Source organism: Acartia tonsa, chromosome 9 (assembly GCF_053477335.1).
Source record: "Acartia tonsa isolate MP-2025a chromosome 9, ASM5347733v1, whole genome shotgun sequence".
Classification (NCBI taxonomy): Eukaryota; Metazoa; Arthropoda; class Copepoda; order Calanoida; family Acartiidae; genus Acartia; species Acartia tonsa.
The window spans coordinates 43,297,794-43,322,528 of NC_137268.1; the positions used below are offsets into that span (position 1 = coordinate 43,297,794).

The 24,735-nt window shown below is 31.7% G+C and overlaps 1 protein-coding gene and 1 long non-coding RNA gene across 2 annotated transcripts; both read left to right on the top strand.

The window, feature by feature from the left end:
• The first annotated feature begins 5,230 nt into the window (after positions 1–5,230).
• LOC145327558 (uncharacterized) lies at positions 5,231–8,174 on the top strand. Its single transcript, XR_013882185.1, has 4 exons — positions 5,231–5,313; positions 6,216–6,273; positions 6,553–6,618; positions 8,073–8,174. It is a non-coding gene; the product is annotated as an uncharacterized LOC145327558 (long non-coding RNA).
• A 296-nt stretch (positions 8,175–8,470) lies between these two features.
• On the top strand, positions 8,471–24,572 carry LOC145329009 (uncharacterized). The gene is made up of 28 exons (XM_080173006.1): positions 8,471–8,523; positions 8,826–8,888; positions 9,183–9,261; positions 9,812–9,894; positions 10,449–10,547; positions 11,638–11,683; positions 12,646–12,681; positions 13,218–13,266; positions 13,892–13,987; positions 14,241–14,274; positions 14,625–14,670; positions 15,083–15,195; positions 15,836–15,901; positions 16,242–16,360; positions 16,712–16,796; positions 17,291–17,384; positions 17,724–17,758; positions 18,346–18,395; positions 18,861–18,961; positions 19,089–19,151; positions 20,422–20,512; positions 21,532–21,584; positions 21,852–21,944; positions 22,517–22,654; positions 23,099–23,197; positions 23,612–23,722; positions 24,007–24,132; positions 24,428–24,572. Exons 2-28 carry the CDS (start codon positions 8,883–8,885, stop codon positions 24,547–24,549), a joined length of 2,133 nt encoding a protein of 710 aa, XP_080029132.1. The 5' UTR covers positions 8,471–8,523; positions 8,826–8,882; the 3' UTR covers positions 24,550–24,572.
• The last annotated feature ends 163 nt before the right edge of the window (positions 24,573–24,735 follow it).

Sequence of the window (24,735 nt, forward strand, 5' to 3'; positions counted from 1 at the left end):
TTTTTTTATTTAGTATCAATTGATACTCTGGAGAGTATTGGACCCGTAAGTACCCTACAACTATATAATTAATATATAACACTATGTAATACTATATAACACAATAATTATTACTATACAGAACCCATACATTTTTTTAGTATCGATTGATACGCTCTAGGGTACTATAGAATACGCTGTAGAAAAGTTTATAAAAATAGTAATATTTTATACGTTGTAGGGTATTGGAAAATACGCTGTAGAAATGTTTCTTGATTTAGTACTATTTCATACGCTGTAGCGTATCAGACAATACGCAAGAGAATGGTTTATTAAAATAGTAACTATTCATTCGTTCTAGGGTACAAATCTGTACTGTAAAGAATAATTGAAACAGGCACCATTCGTGCACACCTCTCATGGAAGTGTTTCAATGCTTGGTCGTTTTAGACAAAGATGAAATGTTACTATTTATGCTCAGATTTATAGTTTTGTTTTTTGTAATTATGACTGACCATAGTTTTTATTTTTAAGGATAATGTTTAGTCCTAAACATCTTTAAAGTAATTTTTTTTACTAAATTTACATTTAAATTAATGTTTTATGGCTCTGCTTGGTATGTTTATTGATATAACAAAATGTACAGCATGACCCTCAAAAAAGTATTTTTAAGCATCTGCAGCCCTTATTTCTTAATGAATTATAAAAAAGTGCATATGTCCTTGTTCTCCATAGTATTCCACATAAGTAGATATAAAAATATTTTTTTTACCTCCATTAACACCGGAGATTTTTAGAGCTAAAGTTTTGAAAAAGTGACTGAGGAAAAAGTAACTTTTAACATGAAACAACTTTTTTAGCAAAATTAAGGTAGAAATCCTTTTATTTTTGTTACTAGCAGAAACTTTATACAAAAATGAAATATAAAATTTAGTTTTTGAGTAAAAAGCATTTTTTTACACATATTTTTTGAGTCTTTTTAGTTTAATGATATTTTGAAAAACTTACTTATTAGGCAAAATTGTTTAAGATTAAAAAACCAAATAAATCTTTATGAATATAGCAGGAAAATTGTTTTTGTTTCACAATCCTAACTTTAATAACAAAAAAGTTATAAAGAAAATAAAATTAAAACATAATGATTTTTTTGTCTAAAAAGCTTAATTAACCCCCTATTAAATTATTGAGATGTCAGAAAGTAGGCGGAGCAACTGTCATAATTAATCCTTTTCTCAAATAAGGGTTAATAAATAACCTAAAATTTGCAAATAATCAATTCATTCAGTAGTATTTTTTGCCATTAAAAATTTATATTTTTTGGTGGAATAAAAAAGAAATAATTAGTTAACTTGTTTTTCTTTGTGTATCATTATTCAGTTGCCAGAAAAACATAATATAACCATCCAAAAAATAAGAGAAACAAAAAAAAATTTTTTTCTCAGTCACTTTTTCAAAACTTTAGCTCTAAAAATCTCCGGTGTTAATGGAGGTAAAAAAAATATTTTTATATCTACTTATGTGGAATACTATGGAGAACAAGGACATAAGCATTTTTTTATAATTCATTGAGAAATAAGGGCTGCAGATGCTTAAAAATACTTTTTTGAGGGTCATGCTGTATATGTACATATAATAATCATATATTATAAACTGATCTTTCATACAAAGTAAAACAGTTTCATTCCCTACAAAGTATCAAAAATTATGATAGAGGGTAACAACAATTGCGAAGGAGGGCAATGAAAAATTACTTCTACCGTATTGAATTATATTCCCAAGAGCGTATTAGACAATACTATACAGACAAATACATTATTTAGTACTACGTGTTACTTCACATAACATTACCTAATACTTAGTACAGCATTGAAAACTTCCTTGTATCGTAATGAGGTTTTTTTCCTACTACGTACGGATTGATACTATACATTAATGTGAAGAATATAGAGTATCATCTGATGCTAAAAAAAAAAATTATTTTTAACAGTGTACTTATGTATCTAACAGTATCCCCAGCAAGTTGCATAACTCTACCTCACCTACAGATGGGCTGAGGTCAGATTTAGTGGGCCCTAGTCGAGAATCCAGGGTAAACTATCAGCGCAATTCGATTCTGCCATGTTAAAGATGAGCGCTGCCAGCTCGGAGAACACGGCCTCCATCGTCCAAAATTTGTATGGACAAAAAGGTAATTACCTAAGCTTTTTATAGTGTGGTCAAACGTCATGATTGGTCAAGTAGTTTTGGTGCTATGGCCATTAGAAAAAAGTCCGGATTTATGTGGCGCACCCTGTACATAAAACATAATTTCTTTTTTTATACTAGCGGCTACGCCCCTAGAGGCCTCTAGTGGCACTTTAAATGTTTTTTGTTTGTTAAAGTTAATTTTTTATGTACGATACCACCTTATTTGACGTTGAAGTCTCCCAGATTTTAAGAAAATTTTCAATTTTTTTGTCATTTCTTTTGGGAGGGTGTAAGTACCCTCCCCTAAAATAGTTAAAAACCTTCCCAGGACATATGAGAATCTACCCTGTTAAGGAGAACCCGATCGGTTTAGCGGTTAGCGAGATCCTTCGGTACACACAGACAGACACACAGACAAACATCCTGTTACTTTAGTATAAGGATTTTTATTAATCAGTAAATAGAAAAATACTTTATTTTTGTGTATATCATATTTTTCTTTTATGTTTGTCATAATCTTGAAACTGGCCGAGAAGCTTCGTTAATGTCCATGAATATAATATATAATTCCAAAATTATAATTAAATCTTTAAGATTTTAATGATCCGGTAAATTCAAATATATTAAAAGTTGTTATCCAAAAATTTTGAAGGTTAATTGTTTGTCGAGGTATTTTGAATATAACAAAGCATTTTTTGTTTAATACTTTACTAAACAAAATTGTTCAACACAAAATTTTACTGAATTATCATTGCATATAACAAAGACGTTTAATTTTTTCAATTCAGGGGGTTAAAGGCACATGAACCGCGCCAACCACTTACCGATTTAGTTTTTATGGAAAGCTTTATATCTTATTATGCTATTTTTTATTATGCCGACTCCTTGAAGCTAATCATAGAGCCTATGAAAAAAAATGGATAATTTGGCCGAAAAATATCGACGTCATTCGGGATACTTTTTCAATTTATCCTCTTTTTTATAGGCACTATAAAGAGCTTTAATAAATGAACTGACCAATAAATGAGGTCAAAATTAGCAACCTAAATTACCGAAAAATTTTCCCCTGTCAAGATATCCACATATTCTATATCCATTCCTGAATTTGAACATTTGATGTAAAAATCATATTTTAGGTGTAAGGGCTTATCAAAAATTGACCGTAAGCACAACACACCAGGGAGGGAGAGGACAATGGTCAGTATATTACACTAGTCCCCAAAGTTTTATAATAAAGTTTTTTTATTAGTTGGGTTCAACAACTCTGGGACCTTTTAATTAAGTTTGATTGGTTGGGTTATAAACTTAAGTGTACAAACGTTTCAACCACTAATTGTAACACAAAAAAGGGGTGATTTTGTGTATCATCATTGGAGATGTATATAAATTAATCGGCAATTGTCTTATCCCTTTATATCCCTGACAACACACGGCTCTAAATCTGTCTCAATTGATTAAGGTGTAGAATGATATCCAACTTTTTTAACAAAAAAATTTTCAAAAATCAAAGTTTAGTCTTAGATATTATGTGGTAATGACAATTATGTCCAAAAATAGCACAGCTAAAGTTTATTACAACAAGGATGACAACATCCTTAAAAGCAAAGCTCTAAAACGGTATGATGACAGACGGACATGAACTCTAATAGAGTGTCAGAACTGAATAATTTTGAAAAAATAAAAATATAAAAGTTTTGACAAAATTATACGTTATATTTGGTGCAAAACTTTTTAAAATACAGAATTCTGTCACATAAAAAATTGTTTTGAATAAATTTAAAAATCAACATGTTTAAAATGGACGTACGGACATTCTGGTTTCTAAATCGTACCTAACTACTACAGGAATCATCATACAAAGTTTGAACTTGCTTAAATTAACGAAAAATCTATCCGTTACGTACAGACGGACGTACTGACCGACCCTAATTATAGAAAATTACTATGAATATATTGTTTTTAGACATTACGAAAGGTTGCGTGTTTTTTGTTATTGCTTAATTTTAAAAAAGATAGATTATAAGGATATAATTGTCGAAGCTTTCCCATAACTAGGGACAGTCCATCCGTCCGTAACGGCTAGCTCTTTTCGTAGACTTAGTTTTGTTATCAATTTCAAACTTTGCATGATTTAGGTACGATTTAGGAAGCATAGCAACTCTACAAAGTCCGTGCGTCCATTAAGACAACAACTTTTTGTAAGCTGTTATTCTCCTATTCATCTGATTTTGGGAATAATGATTCCTACGACAACAACGTATTATATTATAAGCGAGGCATCTCTTCTATCATAATCATATGTCTTTTGACTGTATTATGTATTTAAGCAATCTTGCAACTTTATGCACAATTCTGTTTAGACTTACAAATTAATACTTTGCTTACTAAGTTAAGTTACTGTTCGTTTGTCCTAGAGTTTGTATTATATTATACTTCATATCTAAAAGTAAAGGAAGTAAATATTAATGATAACTAACATTGATAAGAATATTTTTTATATTTTCAGTTTATATTTACTAGCTGACACTAGCAAAGCTATTTCATGAATTTATAGGTCGGAAAAAAATTATGACATTTCCAGAATTGCCTCAAAACCGCTGGATGTGAACAAGTCAAGGACGTCCAAGCTTTTTTATTTGCATTGGGGGGGAGGGTAAAAAATTAAAAGTTATAATTTTCGGGGGGGGGGGGGGTAAGCTTTTTATCATAGAGGCAAGGACAATCGAGCTTTTTTAACTTACCCCTCATTCCTTGGACGTCCCTGGAACCAGTTCTAGATCATACTAAAAGTAAAAAATCATGCATCGTATTATAGACAATTTTCTATGAATAAGGTAATGAAAATCCTATTCTTTATATCAGTTTTGTTAGCACGGGCACTCGGCACCTCGGGGCTATAAGAACTGATATTAAGCTTATACGTTTTCTGTTTACTATCCAAGGAAAGCTGTCTATAATACGATGCGCTAAATAACTGTTCTATAACAAACTAATATACGGTAATATCATGTAAGCATATTTGATTCTACACCAAAAATTGTATAATTGTTTTTTATACAGAGAAGATGTTTTACTAAAAAACAGATCAAAACACTTTTGGTTCAAAATGTCTGACGAAGTTAACAATGGAAAAGGTCAACATCCGAGGTAATGAAAAATATTGGGATCTAGTGTAGTTCACGCTGAAATATTCCTGGTAACACGATTATCTTTAAAACTCTATGATCTTTAAAGGCTGCTAGCTGCCAAACTGCCGAACTTATATGTCTTTCCTACACACCGTTTAAGCGGCATCATATATGTAAAATATGAGGTAGCTATGATCCAATGATACACAGGGAAAGCTTCACTGAAGAAAAAACGCCTAAAATGAGTATTTTTGGCGCATTTGTGTGCACTGCGAGCTAACTCTGCATTAGTCCAGATTAATTGTAGTAGTCTTTAAAGTTCATAGTTTTGTTAGACAAAGCTATAGTCGCTGCTGCAGTTAGCCACAAGCTGCTTAGCGGAAGCAACAGCCACCATAGGCCACATTTAGCCTATACCATACTCAGTAAGGCCACCCTAAGCCATTCCTGTCGACTCCAAATTTTAAATTAGCTGCAGCTAGGCCTAAGACACTCATCTGCAGCCACTCTAAGTTACACTCAGCCTCAGATACACTCATTAGCAGCTATGGCTGCTTAATTTGAATTAAGTTGCAGCAGCGCGGTTGAAGGCGTATCTTCGGGGTGTTTTTTTTTAATCTGCGAAATAAATTAACATGTTTAATCAAACTGTGTTGATCACTCTATGGTATTATATTTTAGTTAAGTTTTTTATTGTCTGAAGCTTAAGATCTCAGTAACTAATGGGCCAGTTGGATTCTCTATTTTAGGTAACCTTCAACTAGGTCCTGTGATGATTTTTGACTATTTTATTTTCATATTTATGTCTTAAGATTGTTTTAAGCTGTTTCTCTAGCCCCCTCTCTGTCGCTTCTAATTTAGATTCTAGAGGCGTAGACGCTACTGTAAAATTATTTCATCATTTTTATGAATAAAATTTAGGTTGGAAGTCCAAAATACTCCAACAGATTCTCCATTGACAGGAAGAAAAAGTACACAGGTATTGGCAACTGGACACAAAGAGATCAATATATGTAGATGTATATACAGATAACTACCTTCCAATGACCTTTTTTGTCTGCTAGCAAATTGTTTTCTGCTACTTGGATGTGTTAATATTCCCGACACTATCGATTGATTTTCAAAGACCCAATTGAGAGGCGGCACAATGTCCTTAGGATGAGAACATACAGTTATTTAACCCAATCCCTACCATAATCAAAAAAATCATCACTTTTTAAAAAATTTATGCGCTTTAACTAAACAATTATACTTTTAGGTATTCAATCGCCTACGAGAGAATACATTTTTCCACACGATTATTCTACAACCAGGACGATTGAGCAGGAATTATATTTAGACACTATACCTATACATGATTCATGTGATGTACACTGGTACAGGGTGTTTCAAGAGAAACGTTTTTAAAAATCTTAATTATGCATAGAAAAAAAAACATTTTATAAAATGCTTTATATATTTGAAAACCTATCCTAGGAAATTTATGTTTCAAATATTTTAACATGATTTTTTCAACAAAATATGATTTAAAAACCGGTTTTACCAAAGGACTTATTTTGAAGATTTACGGATTTAAAGAATGTGGAAAAATATGCGCACATTTTTAAAATTCAAATTGCGCGGCTTGTATTAATAGTAGAAAAAATGGTATGCATACCGTTAGAATCATCATAAATTCTAGTTTTGGATACAAAAGAACCCTACCTATGCTACGTATAGTATAGGAGCTACGTGTTAAAATGTTTCAACTTACTTAAAACTTTTCATCTTTTCTCACAATTTTCAACGAAGCTCTTAAACTACAAATAGCACAAAAATAGTTCTTAGGTGGGTTCTATAAACAAAACTGTTACGGTATCAACAGCTGCAAATGCGGTATAAACAACAAAAATCTGACGCTAGACGTTCAGAAGTCATCTCACTGTATACGCAGTCGCTGTAACATATCGCCGTTATGACGTCATTTCACATTGCTGTAGATTTCACAGATGGATCAGGGAGATGAACAGCATCTCACAGTATAAGCTATCAAAAGCTGTCAAAATTCCTACTTTTACAGACAAAAATTATGTAAACAAAACAAAAAATCATGCATTGCAAGCATTATTTATTAGGAAAAAACGGGGCATTTATAAAAGGGGATAAAAAATTTAATTTAAAAAAAAAAATAATTTATATGTCTAATTTGTTAAAACTAGATTTTTTTTTTAAATTTTGATAATTAAATATCTTTTAAAAAATTTTTGGAGATAAAATATTTCATTGGAAAAAAAATAATCTATAATTGAGTAAAAAAAAATTTAAGGGGAGGGGGGTGTTAGGGGTACTTTCCTTTCCCCCTCTCCCTTTTCATTTTCTGTACTTTAAAAAATAAGCTAAAATGACCTAATATGAATACGACATTTGGTTAATATTCCATTTTTATGAGTTCTTGTTGTTGATTTTGTTGTTGTTGACAGCTGCAGTATTGCCGTTCTATCACGGTTCCATAATACCATATTACATCTCACAGTAATGTTTATAGAACGCACCGACACACAAAAATGGCCGCCCGAGGTACTGCAATGTGAGATACCGTGATAGAACAGCAATGTGATAGAACTGTGATCACAGTTCCGACTATAGAACCCACCTCTTATATTTCCAAAAACTTCTCCATCCAGTAAAAGGGAAGGGTAAAGAGGGTGAATTAAGTGTAAGATCCAAGTAATAAAATATCCATTATCCGACAAAAATATTAACTCTGATTAAAACAAAAAGTCTAACTATAAAAATTTTAGAATACTTTTCTTTTTGTTTGAAGTGTGTTTGCCTGTTTGGGATATTTCTAGGGACAAAGATATGGCACCTCAACAGAAACTATGGGATCTAAAGGGATAAGACAATTGCAGATAAAGTGATGTACGTTCTTGATAATGATACACAAAATTATCCCTTCTGTAGATAACAATTATCGGTTGAAACGTTTGAACATTAAACTAAATCAATTAACAAGTGAAAATTCAATAGAAAACCCTAAGGTTGTAAAGTCAAGGCATAAGAAAACGACAGTAAAGTAAAGAAGCATGCAGTAAAAATAATATAAAAATTGGAAAGGCATGCATTCCCCAATTTTAAATGAAAAATTGAAATAAAATCAAATTTGCTTAAGAGGTGCCATAACACTTAATATATATGTAGTGATGTACTGGTACTCAGAAACTACTATCTCAAAGCTCAGTTTGATTGGGTAATTTTAAAACATCCACCCTGTCTTCAAATAAAATAAGTCAATTTTTTTGCTTTGCAAAGTAATGAGATTTGAAAACTGACCCTTTGATTAAATAACCTTTTTCTTCAAGCATAATCTTTTGCAAATTTTGATTTTGTACCAAGAATATCCAACGACAAATGCCATAACCACACTTGTAATGATCTTCTTTAGTTTGACACTATTTAGTGCCCGTATTAGAACTCAATGACATATTTGAGTATTGAAAATTTATTGTCACAAATACAGTCATGTCGTCAATTAATCTTTTAAAAATTTAGATTTTTAAAAATCATGCTGAAGAGGAAAAGAGAAATTGTTCAGATTATTATATAACTATGAAGGTCGGTATTGTTTAATTGAATATAGTACTTATTCTATAGATAGAAACACAACCGATACTTTTTTTTAGAAACATAGCTACTCTTTAATTTAATTTTTCTGTCCGTATGAGTCCGTAATGCTATTGGGTACACGTGATTTTCTCGGCTCCTTTTCAAGTTTGATAGCTGAAATTTTTAGGGATTAAAAAAGTTCACATTTTACATATTTAAACCAAGTTTCATCAAGAATTGCCCATGAATTTGGGTGCTAGATCAATTCCTAGGTTTTGATAGAATAGCTGTGCTATTTTTTAGGAAGTTTGTAATGAGACGTGCAGCAGAGACAGAGACATATTCAGAAGGGAGCAAACATATGCCCAAGTTACTATTGTTTCAGGAATCATCAATAATGAATTAAAAGCAGTGGCATGCACTGCGCAGTGATTCACCTGGGGGGTGTTAAACCTATGTGGAGTGTATGAGAATACAGTTTAACATAATATCTTGTATTTTTGACAACTACCTTCCCTACACTACTTATAAGAGATTTATAAAAATATTTTATTTTTATTACTTTATGTTTGTAAATTTGGACTTGAAACTAAGCCCTTTAACAATCTTTTTTTATGCTACAAATATACAATTCATATGAAAAAATGATTCCTAGAACTTAGAGGTAAAATGTTATAAGCGAATCAACTGTATGATAAAGCCCTATAAATGTAAGTTTGTCCTTTAACATCATACTGTATTTAGGCATTTTTCTAACAAATTTATAAGTTTTTCAAGACTACTAAATTACTATTCCGCTTATTATGTTCTCAAACTCTACAAGTGTTAATGTCCGTTTGTCGTACCGTCTGTTTTTAGAGCTTTGATTTTATGGATGATGTCATCCTTGTTTTATCTATGAAAGAAACTAAATAACATTATGATGATTTGTCCAGCAATGATTTTGTGTTTGCCAGCCATGACCATGATTGTGGACCTCATCTTTACTAAAAATATCACATTCAAATCACTTGCAAGGAAAAGATCTTTTATGTAATACCTATATTTGTGACAACTTTTGCTACAAAGAAACTTCCCATGAAGTATAAGGGACACTGAATTTCATTTGTAAACAATATTCTAATTCTAATATTCTCGATGTTAGTTAGGGATGGAATTGGAGGAGACATTAAACTGTAAATAACATTGATGCTTCAAATTTAAAAAAGAAACATAATTTTTGGCCCAAAACATATGTCTTGATAGATTGGTTAAACCATAAGTGTCCAAACTATTGACTTATCCTTGAAGATCCCATTATTTTAATCATAGAAATGTTTAAATTTTGTTTTTATGAGGTAAACCTTAATTTTTCTATTTAAGATCTTTAATTATAAACTAGCAGCTACGCCTCAAGAGGTCTCCATTGCATGGGAGGTGGTGTTACCTTCCTCCCAAATAGATATAAACCTTCCCAAGACATACGAGAAGCTAGATTTTAAAGGAGAATCATATTGGTTCATCGGTACAGACAGACAGACAGACTCACAAACATCCTGTTGCTTGTATATAAGGATCTTTCTGTTGGTCAGAGCTCTGTTTGTTCAGCCACTAGTGGTGTATAAGGCCTTTAGGGTCAGTATTTCTCCTGACAATCTCAAACTTAAATCTGAATTCATGAATGTTAAGGTGAGCATAAGGATTACAACATCAATAATTAGCAGAGCTCATAAACATAAAAGTATAGAAAACAGGCAAGGAGTTAATAAGAAAAAGTAATTTATACAGACAATGCGAATTGATCAACAAAATATTAGACTCAAAAATAACCAGGAAGGGAGGAGATATTTGACTGTTTAATATTTAAGTTCCCAAAGTATCATAATAACTTTTTCTTATTTGTCGGTTCAACCAGTTTGGAGACTTTTATTGAATTTTGATTGGTTGGTTCAATAATTTAGTAGAATGTTCAAACATTTGAATCACAATCAGTAGGGGTAATTTTGGGTACCTTAATTGGTAATGTACATCAATTATCGGCTATTGTCACATCCTTTTAGATCCCTGTAAATAACCAACCTAATTCAATAGCAGATGAGAAAAATTAATTTTCATAATAAAAAATTTATGTCTCATAGAACATGAGAGACAGACTAATGATATTAGTTATATAATAAATGTTCATTGGTTGGCAGAATCTTCACAAACATATTTAGCCATGTATCTAAAATACCAGCAAAGAAATTAACATTGATATAACACGGATGGTTGGACAAATAAAATAGTAGCTTCCCAACCAAGAAAAAAATTTGATGTCTGTCAGTCTGTCTGTTATTCTAAATTTGAGATGGATTTCCATTTTTAAAAATATAATTTTTTCAGCTGCTATGTTAAAGATATTTCTAATTTTGAGTAAATATTTCCATAAGAAAAGAACATTCACAATTTCCCTGGTCAGAAATTTTACAACGTTTTTAGCGAAATTTTAACAAAAATGCTCTAAAATTTAGACAATTTTTACGATCTACACGTTGTCGAATTTGTTTCCAAATTAGACAATATTTTTGGTAAAATTAAAATTCGACAATTTTCTCACGCAGTTTTAATGCTCCAAAATCGCCAAAATTTTAGGGAACATTTTGCAAAAAAAAATCTGTAAAATTTAGTACAATTTCATTTTCTTAAAATTATAATATTTATAATAATCATAATGATTAATTCTTACTTTTATATTTAAAGCTTTGCTACTTATGGATGTTTTAATCATTGTTTTCTTTAGATCTATGAGATAGCTGGTGAATCCATATGTCAAATACTTTTGCAAGGTTACAAGTTAATACATTTTTTTGAATTTACAAGAATAATGTTTAAGCTACAATATCTTAAATAATAAAATACAAAGATGACAACAGATATCAACAGCAAAAATCTACATTACAAAAGCAACCCAATAGACAGTTATCTTATTCATATCGCCATAGGGGCAATGTAATAAATTTTTGATATATTGCTGGATTTTTATCTAAATACTACTATATATATTACTAGCAGCTTCGCCCCTAGCCTCTAGGGGCTTTGCCCCAAGAGATGATAAAAAAGTTAAGGTGAAATTCGTAAAAAAACAAAAAAAAATAAGAAGGACCAAGGAAATCTCATAAAAAAAAGGACCAAGGATATCTCCTACAAAAAAAAAAAAATGTTTTTTGGGGGGGTTGGGGGTGTCCCACCCCCAAGAAAATAGCTTAAAACCACCACAGGACCAGTAGGTATATTCCCTGAAGAGTAGAATCCTATCAGTTCAGTGGTTACCGAGATCTTAAGCTTCAGACGGATGGACGGACGGACATACATCATTCTACTTTGTATTATAGATTATGTCATTCTTTCTTTTTCATTTCTTTCTCTCTTTTTTCATTTCTTTGTCCATTTGTCAATTCATAATTTTTATGTGCTTGGTTTCTATGTAGGTTGTCAAATGTTCGTTTTGATTGGCTCTAAAGAGTTATCCAAAATCCTAATTAGTAACTGTCTTTAGTGCCCGAGCAAAATAGGGATAGATGTCACTGCTTTTGGCCTACCTATTCTATTGATTCAGGAGATACCCTATACCGCATTTCTTTTCTAGGGAGTTTCTTTCCCTCTTCCCTTTCTCTTTCCCTATGACGTCAATACTATAGGTAGACCAAACACGGTGACATCTATCCCCATTTTCCTAGGGCAATAAACCCAGTTACTCCTAATTATTTTAATTAGTGATTTAAATATTAACTTATATGAAAATTGAAAGGAGGAGTGATGATTTTTGAATTCATAGCCAGACATAAGGGAAGTTTTATTATAAATAAGACAAAAGTATTATATATACTGTATTAATGGATAAAAAATACGTGGGTATTGTGAGAGATTTTTGATCAATATAATAGAAACCTAAAATGACGACAAAGATTCCCCTGGCACAATATTCACGTATTATATATCCATTTTGCCTTGATGTATTAATGTTTTTTTTCTAAATTTATTGGTAATAATCAATATAGGAGGAATCTTTATTGGTGAGATGTTAACACACAATAAGTACAGTTTTTTCGTGGAAAATTGATACATGATTTTTCAGTATAATCTTGCGTATATTTTTGGGTTTAAGGAAGTCCAAGGGGGGTGGTAGTAAAGGGATGATTACCCCAATGCAATGTCAGAGTTCGCCATAGTCACCCCATAAGTATAAGAAAGGGGGGAGGGGGAGTAGTAACCTCCAACAAAATTTGAAAGGCTTTCAAAAATAGAAATTTTTCGGCCAGCGGTGTGCAAGCTAGCCTTGGAATAAAATCTTTTTTTGTTCTTGGAATAAAACTAAAAAACAGGATGGAAGAGTTATTCTCATTGGAGAAAGAAAACTTGAACTGGCCAGGTATTTAGAAAATGATATTCAACTTGAAGAAAAGCTTATAACCGTTAACAGTCGAGCCCCTTTTCGAACCTTAGTCGGTCGTTGGGGGCACTGAACGACCCGCCTCCTCCTCCTCCTTTTATCTTAGCTCCTATTAAAGCTAGACAATCTTTGTATGTTTCCCTTGTTTGATGTAAAGAATTTCCGACTTTAAGACAGTCAAATTAAATTTTTTTCTTTGTTTTTAGATCCATTTTTATTCAAAAATTTAAAACGTAGTAATTTTCTTATTTTTGGAGCTATCAGCTGTTTTTTAAGAAAACGATTATTTTTGTTTAAATTTTGTTTGGCCCCTCAGACTAACAAATCTGGTTTTAATCATATAATTTTCGTTTTAATTCCAAGGAAAGCTTTCAATATTACGATGCGATAAATAACTATTATGATAGAGAAATATGCAAGCATTATAAATAGAAGAGGCAGGATAACTGTCTGTGTGTCTGTTTGTAATTAAAGATTTTGCTAACTGCTAAACAGGTTTAGTAGTTGTATCTAGGCTGACTAGATAATGTACTTGTAATATCAATCTAATTTGTTTTAATTGTACATATATTGATTAATTCATTTTTTTGTTAATTACTACAAGCCTAGCAACCTCTGTAGTAGCAGTAACCTATGGTATAAGCTCCCATTGGCTATTTGATCTTTACCAGAAGGACCCACCAATGATTGAAAGATTAAGGTTGGTCGTTTAGTGATTTTTTACCATAGATAGATCCAGACAAACTGTATTAGACTGAATTAATAATACGTCAAACTTAAAAAGGAATTTCTAGAAGACATATATTTTTGTTTATATTTATTTATACATATATGATCCAATAACCAACAACTTAATAAAGTTTTTTCAATTTTCATTATAGGTAAAGGTTTTGTAATTTTGGGTAGTAGTAGATAGGCGTTCTTTTTGTCTTTTTGAATTCTGTTTCTTTTAGATTTGGAGTTCGTGCTGCTTTGGATATTGTTCCCAGGAAATTTTTATTCCACAAATATTTACCACTTTTTGAAGAAGTTCTTTTTAGTGCCTTAAAAAATGACGTCATACAATACAAATGATCAATGAAAGGCAAATACACATACTAAATTACAAATGGCACGCCAGTACACATCTTAATTGAACAATGGTTGGTCAGTATGACGCCATTTTTTATAGGCACTATAAAAAGCTTAACCTTTAAAGATAAAACCCAACTTTTTTGTATTTAGTTTATAAAAGCAAAAAAACGAAGACAATTAATAATATATTAAATAACAAGTTGAATTTAAACAAAAACGGACCAATATTTGTTCTATCATTAAGAATAAAAATCTGTGAAAAAAGGTTGACTTTGACACTGTGTTTTGTAACAGTCAGCTTGGAATGGAAGGAAAGGACCATAGAATAGAAGTTTATAATTTTGTTAAAAACTTTATCATTAAAGTTAAAATTTTAAAAGCAGTTATTGACTTTGTCCTTAGATTATCTAGGGGATTCGCCTAATATGAGAGTTTGCCTACCCTTCTAAAACCTAACTAACTTTACAGAAGGAAAGCAAATTAAATCAGTTCAACCATTAAAGATATCCAAGGCTTCTAATTTATATAATAGCCTCGGAAATATAAAAACAGAGTCCCTTCAAAAGAACAGACAGCAATTTGCTAGCAGGCAAAAAGGGTCTCCACCACTTGGGCCAGGAAGCTGTCTGGATTATATCTATACTTATAAATTTTTAAAGACACAATCCTTCAGGGACAAAATTCATCGTGTGACTATTCTATGATCTGATTCCAATTGAACAGAAAGGAGGAATGGCGACAACATTATTTTTCTGTCTCTTCTTGCTGTTGTCGCCATACATCTGTTCACTATTCTTCATCAAGACATATCTTCACTGTATGAGACACTTTGACAGGAAAAGTTCAATACAAAGATGGTCAATATTCTGTATAGTATTTACTTAATACCTATATTTGTGACAGTTTTAAACACATAAAATGCAAAATCTTTACAATTACAAAAGGTACTTTTGGAGGTGGTGTAGCTTTTTTTTATTTGGTCTTCGCCCTTATGGTATGATGTGGGTTTCTTATTTGTTTTTGCCTTAAAAAATGAGGGGATGAGGATATTTTTCCTTTTTGGTGGGAATGGGGTTATCCCACTCCCCCAATAATATAGCTTAAACCCCCCGCAGGAACAATAGCTATATTCTAAAGCTATATAAAAGAATAGAGCCTAATCAGTTCAGCGGATTTTTAAAATATATTTTTAAGGGAAGAAAAATTTATTATGACCAAAAATAAATTCACAGATTTCCTAAAATTTAAGTTGAGTAGTTTTGGAGATGTAACTAGAAATAAACATTGAAAGTATTATGCAATTAATTTCTGTGATAAACAATTAGAGCAAAAGACTAGGGGTTAAATAGCTATGTGTCCTCACCCGAGGACCTAAGGTCTCCAATAAGGGTATTAAGGTAGTGGTCTGAGTATACATCTATATCTATAAATTTATTAATAAATAGATGATTTGTATTTGATCTGAATATGGTTAAGGACCTTGTTAGTATTGCCAATGTTTTGGAGAGACACAACAAATATTGATCAGCATTCAGTTAAGGTTTTTATTAAAGATAAATAATCCTAAAATAAAAGTAACAGGATGTATGTTTGTCTGTACAAAAGGATCCTACTAACCGCTTGGTTAACATGTTTTTTCTGAACAATAAATTTATTTAAAGGTACTTGGAAGGTTTATAACTATTTTTGGGGAAGGTACCTCCAACCTCCCGATGGAAATCTTCCTTGGAAAAAATGCCGTCACTCCAAAAATTGAAATAGTAGAGTCAACTCAACCTCCAGCCCCTCCTTCCACCTTTAAGTTTCCCTAGAGGAGCGCAGCCACTTGTAATGATTAAAATGTTAAAAGTCTTAAAAATAATCTTCTCCGTGTATTACAGAGCTGGAGAAACTCTCGGATAAAGAACAAAGTTTTTGGATTTATTGTTCAGCTATCATCCTTGGTTGTTCTTGTTTTGTTGGCCCATGATGCCATGGGAGTTCTCAAACATGATTCCTGGTAAGAACACGGATATAGAATGTCTAAAACTAGTAAAGTAGTATAGCAATAACATAATTTAATGAATTATACTAGGGTACACAAAACATTGGAATCCTGTCCTCTTTTAATCAATTCAATCATTCTAATATTTCTGCATCAATACTAAGTACACAATTAAATGTGTTAAGACTAAGCTACTAAAAATTCAAACGTTCCTCCAAAAAAATGAATATGGGGAAAGTATTAATTATGTTACTGTTCTATGAGATTTTATCCTGTATTTCTAGTTAATAATCCTCTATTAACATTCTATTTTTGAGCTAACTTTTATAGTATTTTATCCATTACAATGATTTTGTTACTTTTAAGGTGGTACTGCAATGAACAAACAAATGTAATCCAAGAAGTTTTGAAATATTTGTTTAAAATTATTCTTATATTTCTAGCTTTCTCCAGGGATTGCATATATTAAACATTTCATAATATTATTTCTTAAACAATAATTAGCGGCTATGCCACTAGAGTTCTATACGTGCACCTAAGGGGTGGAGGGGATGTAACTAAACCCCACCTTTATAATTTTGTTTTAAAAAGAAAAGTAATATTTTTAGAAGGTTTAATCTTGGATGGGGCGATTTCTTTAGGGAGGTTGCTGATACCCTCCAATAGAATAGTTCTAAACCTTCCAGGACCAATAAGATGGTTTTGGCCCTGGGCCTTAACCCTGTGGAGTGCCCTAACCCAATATTACAATTTAATTTAACTATTTAAAGTTAAACACTACCATAATTAAAATACTCACCCTGCCTATTTTTTACTTATTTTAAAATAAGGGTGGGATTTCCTGTGATTAGTCACTTTGAGGGTTGCCGAAATAAACCTTCGACGATTTTTTTATTACCTGAAATTATTAAAAATTATCATATATACAACCATATGCTGTATAATAGTATTGAGCTGATACAATGTTACTTCTGGAATATTACTTGGATGGATGGTGTTCTATTACAGGCTTTAAAAATCAGAAATAAACCTTTTGCAGGTAATACTTTTAATAGAGTTATACAGACAGTAAACTTAGATTTTGGGCGTTTGTAATTAAAATTTGTAATTAAAATACTTGGCCGTTTAGAGTGTAAGGAGAAAAATCTTAAATCCTGTACTGTGCGATTTGGGTGGCATTGCTGAATGGGGGTACAGCTACTCTATTTTCTCATTTATTTTAACTGACTATTTTTTTGGGCCGGATGTGTAGCAAAACTAAAATATAAAGTACCTTAATGACTACTTTCCCAGATCCGTAGCAACTCTATACATGGCATCTTCCCTGACTAAATTTACTCTTTCTACACCTTTTAATTTTTCTTAATTTTTTATTCAGCTCAACTAGAAGAAGAACAAACAGAGGCAGACATAGTATACTTTTTATAAATCTTTTTAGTTTTGCAGCCATTTTATAATCAAGATATGTTTGTATGTTACTCACTTTGAACATGAATATACTTTACTATGTTGTGTCTTATCTATCCTAAAATTTAACTTTATTACTTGTCATGTTATTTGAACCATAAAAGTAACTCGGTTTAATTTCTTATGGCACAATGTGATGAGACTTTACTGTGTCATATTAAATGATTTATTTGAGAGTTCAAGGCTTTCAAGTTACATCCTATTTAGAAGCACAGCTACTCAATAGTAATGGCATGCCTGTATATCCCACTTCTTATTTTTTTATCTTTCAATCTAAAATATTGTTGTTGTTTTATCACTTTAAGTTAATGATATAAGAAAAATTATACAGTATGACCCATAGAAAAGTTGCTTTAAGGGTTTGCAGCCCTTATTTCTTGTGCATTACCAAAACATATATTTATCAATGTTCTCTATGCATTTCTACTTTTAAATACACCAAGTATTAAGCTCTAGAAATCCTCAAAGTAACTTTTTTAAGGGTAATGCTGTAGATTTTTTATTTTAATGGCCTATTATTAATATTTGTGTAGGCACAAGCCCCAAGAGAAAATCAGACTAGCACAAGAACTAGAATAAGAAAGTAAGAATTAAATTCATTAGTAAAATAAGATTTTATTAACATTTGATATTGATGTTCAGTTTTAAAATGCAAAGCATAATCTAAAGAGCATATATTCCCTCACTCTATTTGTATGTAACTATCAAACCTGAAGATTCCTATCTTGAATATATTTGATGATTACTAATACAAATTTAAACCAGGATTCTTACTTGGATGATAACCTAAAACTTAAAATAATTTCATCGTTTTTTTACTGGTCATTTTTTCAGTTTTTTCTCCATGGAATACAAAGAGGAATAAAATCTTTATTCCAATTGAAAAATCTATTCTCATGTTATTACAAATACTATGCTATAAAGAATTAATCATCTGATAAAAACCCAAATAAACATGAACTATCATTGAAAACCCAACTAATTTTATGTAATTTAAAGACAGAGTAAGGGAAATAAATCTTTGTGTTTTGAAAAGTTTTAATGTTAGGTTAACCACAAGGTTTGGAATGAAAAGATTTGAAGTATCTGAGAATACTGTCCTCAGGGAGGAAAATTGTGTGCTTTGGAAAGTTTTTGATGCCTTTCTCGGTGAGTTTTAAAGGAATTTTTCTAAACTTAGAGTTGGATATGCTTTTAAAATGGTGTTGAAAAGATACAAATCTGCCCCAAAATGTTGTCTCTATAACTTTAATTTTCATAAGCGTTTCTGTTTTAGGAATAGTGGAATTGATAGCTCTGTTTACTTTCTTGATTATAGTTCTCCAAGCAAAGGGACAAGGTACTAATATTATCCAGATATTGTTCATCTCAAGATAAAGGGAAAATATTGATAAATAAATACAAAATGATATTCAATTATAGAAACTAGTAAGGGTATTTTGTCTTAAGCTTTAGATCTCAATAACTACTGAACTGATTGGGTTCTCTATTTAAAAGAAAGTTTCACACAGGTCTTGTTATGCTTTTAGGCCATTTAACCCCTTACAGTCGGGCCCCTTGCTGCACCTTAATCAGTCAGGGAGAGGGCGTTCAACGCCCCCCCTTATTATCTCAGTTCCTATTAGAGCTAGAGGGCTGATTTTTTTGTGCAAGTCCCCTGTTTGATAATGAATATCCGACCTTTTATAAGTCTAAGTCAATTTTCGCTTCCTTCACCCTTTTATTTAACAACCTTTGTTTTTAGGTCTTTTTTTACTTAAAAATTTTAAACGGCTGTAATTTTCTTATTTTTGAAGCTAGAAGAAAAATTTTTTTTCCAGAAAATGTTTATCTTTATGTAAATTTTACATTAGAAATATCAAAATATAAATTTCAGCGGCCGCAGCTGTACTTGGCAGCTGCCAGCCGCCGCAGTCGGCGGTCGGCGGGAAAACGGCGGCGGATCTTCATGAAATTTTAATACGTTATGTAGACATGTAAGAAAAGCTTAAGTTTAAAATTTGAAGTCTCTAAGTTAAAAATTGCGGCCACAGGAGCCTTTTAAAGATTTCTGGAGACCTGGAGGATCAGGACCTGCAGGATCATACCTGGAACCTGAAAGTGACTTGAACACCTGTATTTTACATAAGGATGTACTACTAGAGGATTTTTTAGTATTTTAGTATGATAAAATGCTTTGTTTTAGTCAAAAAAATATTTTTGCTCTTTACCTGGATGACCCTGCCAGGTTTGCTGGCATCCTGTGCCCGCCAGGATGGAGATATTCAAAAAATTCCAACTCTCAGTTATGTGTCATACCCATACTTTAAAAGTCAAGCAGTTTGGGCTCTTTATCTTTCACACACAGAAAATGAGATAGAAAAAACCTGATGGGGGGGGCGTTCAACGCCCCTCTCCCCCGACCGTTAAGGGTTAATATTCAGATTTAATTCTTAGGATGGTTTTAATTTATTTTTCAGTCTCTTTTAATACAGAGCCTTGTTGAAATATTGGGGTAAAGTTGATGAAATTATTAGTATATTCAAGCACGTGAAGAACATCTTTATTATATAACATGCAACTATACACAATCACTTACAAAAAATTAACAATCCATGTCTTATATTCAGAAGGTTATGTGGTACCAGTTTATCAAGCAGAAATAATGAAAGAACTGCCAATGTTACAGAATTGTGCCAATAAATCATTAAAAACTGAAGAGTAAGAATTTTGTGAAGCAAAGCTTTTCTACATTTATTAGATGTCCAATTTGTCCATATGTAAATGGTAGAAGAGATCTATCAAAAATAATAATTTGCAGCTAAGGCTTCAAACTGTAATTCTTTATTGTTGATTATATCCTTATGTATAAGTAACAGGATATCTGTCTGTACTTCAGACGGCTGAACTGATTTGTTTCCTTTACAATGTAGCTTCTCATGGGTCCTTAGATGGGTTTTTAATAAATGCTGCGTTTTTTTCGACAATTTTTTCGACATTGATTGATTGAACGAAGACGATTGGATTTCAACACAGAGTATACAACATAAGAATTCAAAATTTTAAAATTATTATTTTAGCCATTTGTATAATGTCTAATACAACTTAAATCCATTTTCGCTGCGTATTTATTAATGCGTCTTTTTAGAGCTGTGTTAGACATTATACAAATGGCTAAAATAATAATTTAAAATTTTGAATTCTCAAGTTGTATACTCTGTTAAAATCGTATGGGGCATTGCTCTTCAAGATGGAATAAGGTTTTTAGCAGAGTATACAACTTAAGTATTCAAAATTTTAAAATTATTATTTTGGCCATTTGTATAATGTCTAATACAGATCTAAAAAGATGCATTGATAAATATGCAGCGAAAATGGATTTAAGTTGTATGGCTAAAATAATAATTTTAAAATTTTAAATTCTTATGTTGTATACTCTCCCATCGTCTTCGTTCAATCAATCAATGTCTAAAAAATAGTCGAAAAAACGCGGCATTTATTAAAAACCCATCTCTGGGATGGTATATAACTTTTTTGGGGGAGGGTACCACTACTCTTGAAAGAGAAAAAAGAGAAAAATATGGTATGGTGGTTATATTACCCCCCCCCCCCTTCCAATTCAAGTGCATCTGGAGGCTTTTAGGTATGAAGCTTCTATTTAGAGATATTGTAGATAATTCTGCCATGTCTTCTAACACATTTTTACAAATACATTTAAATGAAAATTTTCTATGTTACAGTGAAAAGAAAATGTTCTGCGACATAAAATTCAAGATGTTCTCCAAAGGATTGAGTTAGTTATTTTTTATTCAAATTTATTTTTGTAGCTTTGCCATTTCAGATATACAAATAAACCTCTTCTGGTGGGGATTTCTATTACATTTAGGCATTTCTTAATAACTCACTGTCCATTCATTACTATTTAAGCTTCTACATGTGGGCAAGGTTAACCATTTACATAGTTTGATAGAAAAAGGGTAATCTGAATACAGTTTTAGTGCACTAATTAAAAAAATCATTTTATCTTAATTACATCTCTTCTTTGATTATTTTGTTTTAGTGGTATATTATCTACACCAAACAATTGAAGCAGGCAACAATGAATTGGCTAAGACTATTATTGAGTGTGATGATATAGAATGTACTATACTCAAGGAATAGCATTTTTGTTGCAAAAACATTTTCTCGTATTCATTTGAATCCGGTGGATAGGAACCGGTTCTCATGAATACGAAAAAACTATGTCTAGCATCGTATTATATCCAGTTTTCTACGAATATAGAAATGTACAATTATAAGATTAAAACTAGTTTTTTAGCCGGTGCCTTCAGCACCATGGGGCTAAAAAAACTAGTTTTAATCTTATAATTGTACATTCTATATCCGTGGAAAGCTGTTTATAATACGATACGAGAAATAACTATTATCCTACTGGAGAAAGAGATAAGACAATGGATGATAAATTGATGTACATTCCCAATGGTGATAAACAAATCATCTGCAGATTAAAAGATTTGAATACAATCAAGGAGGGTTTTAAGTATTTATTTTGAGTTTGCATGGTTTTAGGCTAAAACTTAGCTCCCTTCGTATATGGAGCCCCTTGATGCTATATGTGCAGTGGATAGTAATAGATAAAATATCTTGTAACCTAGCCTAATTATGGCCATTTAGTTTAAAATTAAACGACCATTGCATCACTGTACCAAAAATGATTATTGAAACAGAAATTTGAGTCTCCTGAAGAAAATAAGTACACCATACAATCTGCCCTGCATGTGGCCATCAAGCACCAAAATCTGGAGATTTCAAATCTTTTGATACACCACTTTAAAAAAGAGATCAATGAACTTAATTATGCTGGTAATGTAATAGTATGAATCAGAATCTTATTCATTAAGCTGATTCTAAGTCATACTAAAAAATCAAGTTTTGTAGATCGTATAATAGAGAATTTTCATTACAAAAAATGATAATTTTAGGATAAATCACTTCTTCTTTGGCTCGGGCTCAGGGCCAAGAATTCTGGAATTTATTCTATGATTTTTCATGATTGCTTATGATTATTTTTTCAATATAGGGAAGCATCATATAGGTTCAAGGATGAATTTAGGCTCTTTTGCTTTTTAATTTAAGTGTATGGGTGGTATTAGGCTATTTTCCACCTTTCCATATCCCTTTGAAACTAAGCTCCTAGATTCTAAGGGCTCAGCTACTATAGTAACATAAACTGTTACAATACAATTGTTTTTGTAAATTTGTCTCTTTTCTTCTTAGTTTTGGATGTTTAATCCTTGTTTGTTTTAGGTTTAACACCGCTACACCTTGCTCTGCTAAGCAAAACAGAAGTTGGGCTGCAAATAGCTGATGCACTTCTTGAAAATGGAGCTGATCCATCAAAAGCAGGTATTGGACCAGTGTGGTGTGCAAAGCAATTCACCTGGGGGTGTAAAATCATTAGGGGAAAGAGTAAGGCAGGCCATTTGCAATTTAAGGGGTGTAATAGTGTTGATACCATTAAACCCCCTATTCTAGACGCCACTGTATCGGTCAATCACATTTATCAGAGTATAACCTGTAAAGAACAGCTACCTATTAGGGGAGAAAAAGAGTAAGGCAGGCCTTTTGCAATTTAAGGGGTGAAATAGAGTTGATACCATTAAACCCCCATTCTAGACGCCACTGTATCGGTCAATCACATTTATCAGAGGATAACCTGTAAAGAACAGCTACCCATTGAAATAACAAATTCTTGGACAAGGCTCTATCTTACACCTGTCTGATTTAAATGCCTTGTATAACTATTATACTTGTTTTTAGACAGCAATGGTCGTGCTCCTCTGTATTACACTGATGATGTAATCATTGCTGAGAAAATGTTGCAGATTAACGAAAGTAGAACAATTCTATCAAGCCATGAATGCACACAGGGTAACCCTATAATATGACTGCAAACTGTCGGCACAGTTTTACTAATAGAAAACTAATAATTATCCCATTAAAATAACAGAATGTTTGTCTGGCTTAAAAAAAAAATTAGGGAGGAGATCATTTTTACCCACCCCTACATTAGTTGTAAACCTTCCCAGGGCATACAAGAAAATACATTGTAAAGGGGAATCATATAGGTTTAGTGGTTAGAGAGATCCTTCAGTGCACACAGTCAGCCAAACATCCTGTTACTTCATATAAGAATAATTCCTGGTATTTTTTAGGTTTGACACCTGTACACTTGTTATGTAACAGAAAAGTTGATGACATGACAAAGTTGATGGAGTTGTACTGGTACTGGGACAGTCGATCATTCAATGAACTAGACAATAATAAAACAGACGCTATAGGTACTTTTATCTTGATCATAGAAACATCAGGCTCTTTATATAGCTTTACATTTTACGGGCAATTTCAAGTCTTCCTCCTCCCCCTTAAAAAGCAGCCTTTTAATATAAAGCTAAATTTATTGACGTGGGGGTAAGCCTCAGTCTGTTAAGAACTCTCAAATTACTCAAAAAATTTATGGTTTTAGGCTATTTTAATTCTCTCCTACTCTAGATTATGGGGACTGTTAAAATTACTATAGCAAAAAATCCTAATATAGACTACAATAGTAGGATTGATAATCTTTTAATGTTTTAGGTGTGTGTTGTAATGAATGTAGAAGAAAACTTGATAAAGATTTTAGTAAAAAATGCACAATTTTAAAGAAATATTATAAAGCAAGTAGTCTAAGAGAATCAAGATTTGATAATATTACTTAGTAAAATAAATCTAATTCATTCCATTTTTTTGTTGTTTCGTATGTATAATTGCGTTGTGTTCACGAAGGCTTAGTTTAACTCACAATAAAAAATTCTACTTTTTTTTAGAATAATGGTAAATAAGCTTCAAAAGACATATTGTATATGTAATAATATATTTATTTATAAAGGTTTCATAATTTTTAG

Coding starts and splice junctions, on each gene's coding strand:
- LOC145329009 (XM_080173006.1), top strand. Junction 14,275..14,624: donor CTGCTTTGGATATTGTTCCC/AGGAAATTTTTA, acceptor ATCTGTGAAAAA/AGGTTGACTTTGACACTGTG. Junction 18,962..19,088: donor AGTTTTTGATGCCTTTCTCG/GTGAGTTTTAAA, acceptor TTTCTGTTTTAG/GAATAGTGGAATTGATAGCT.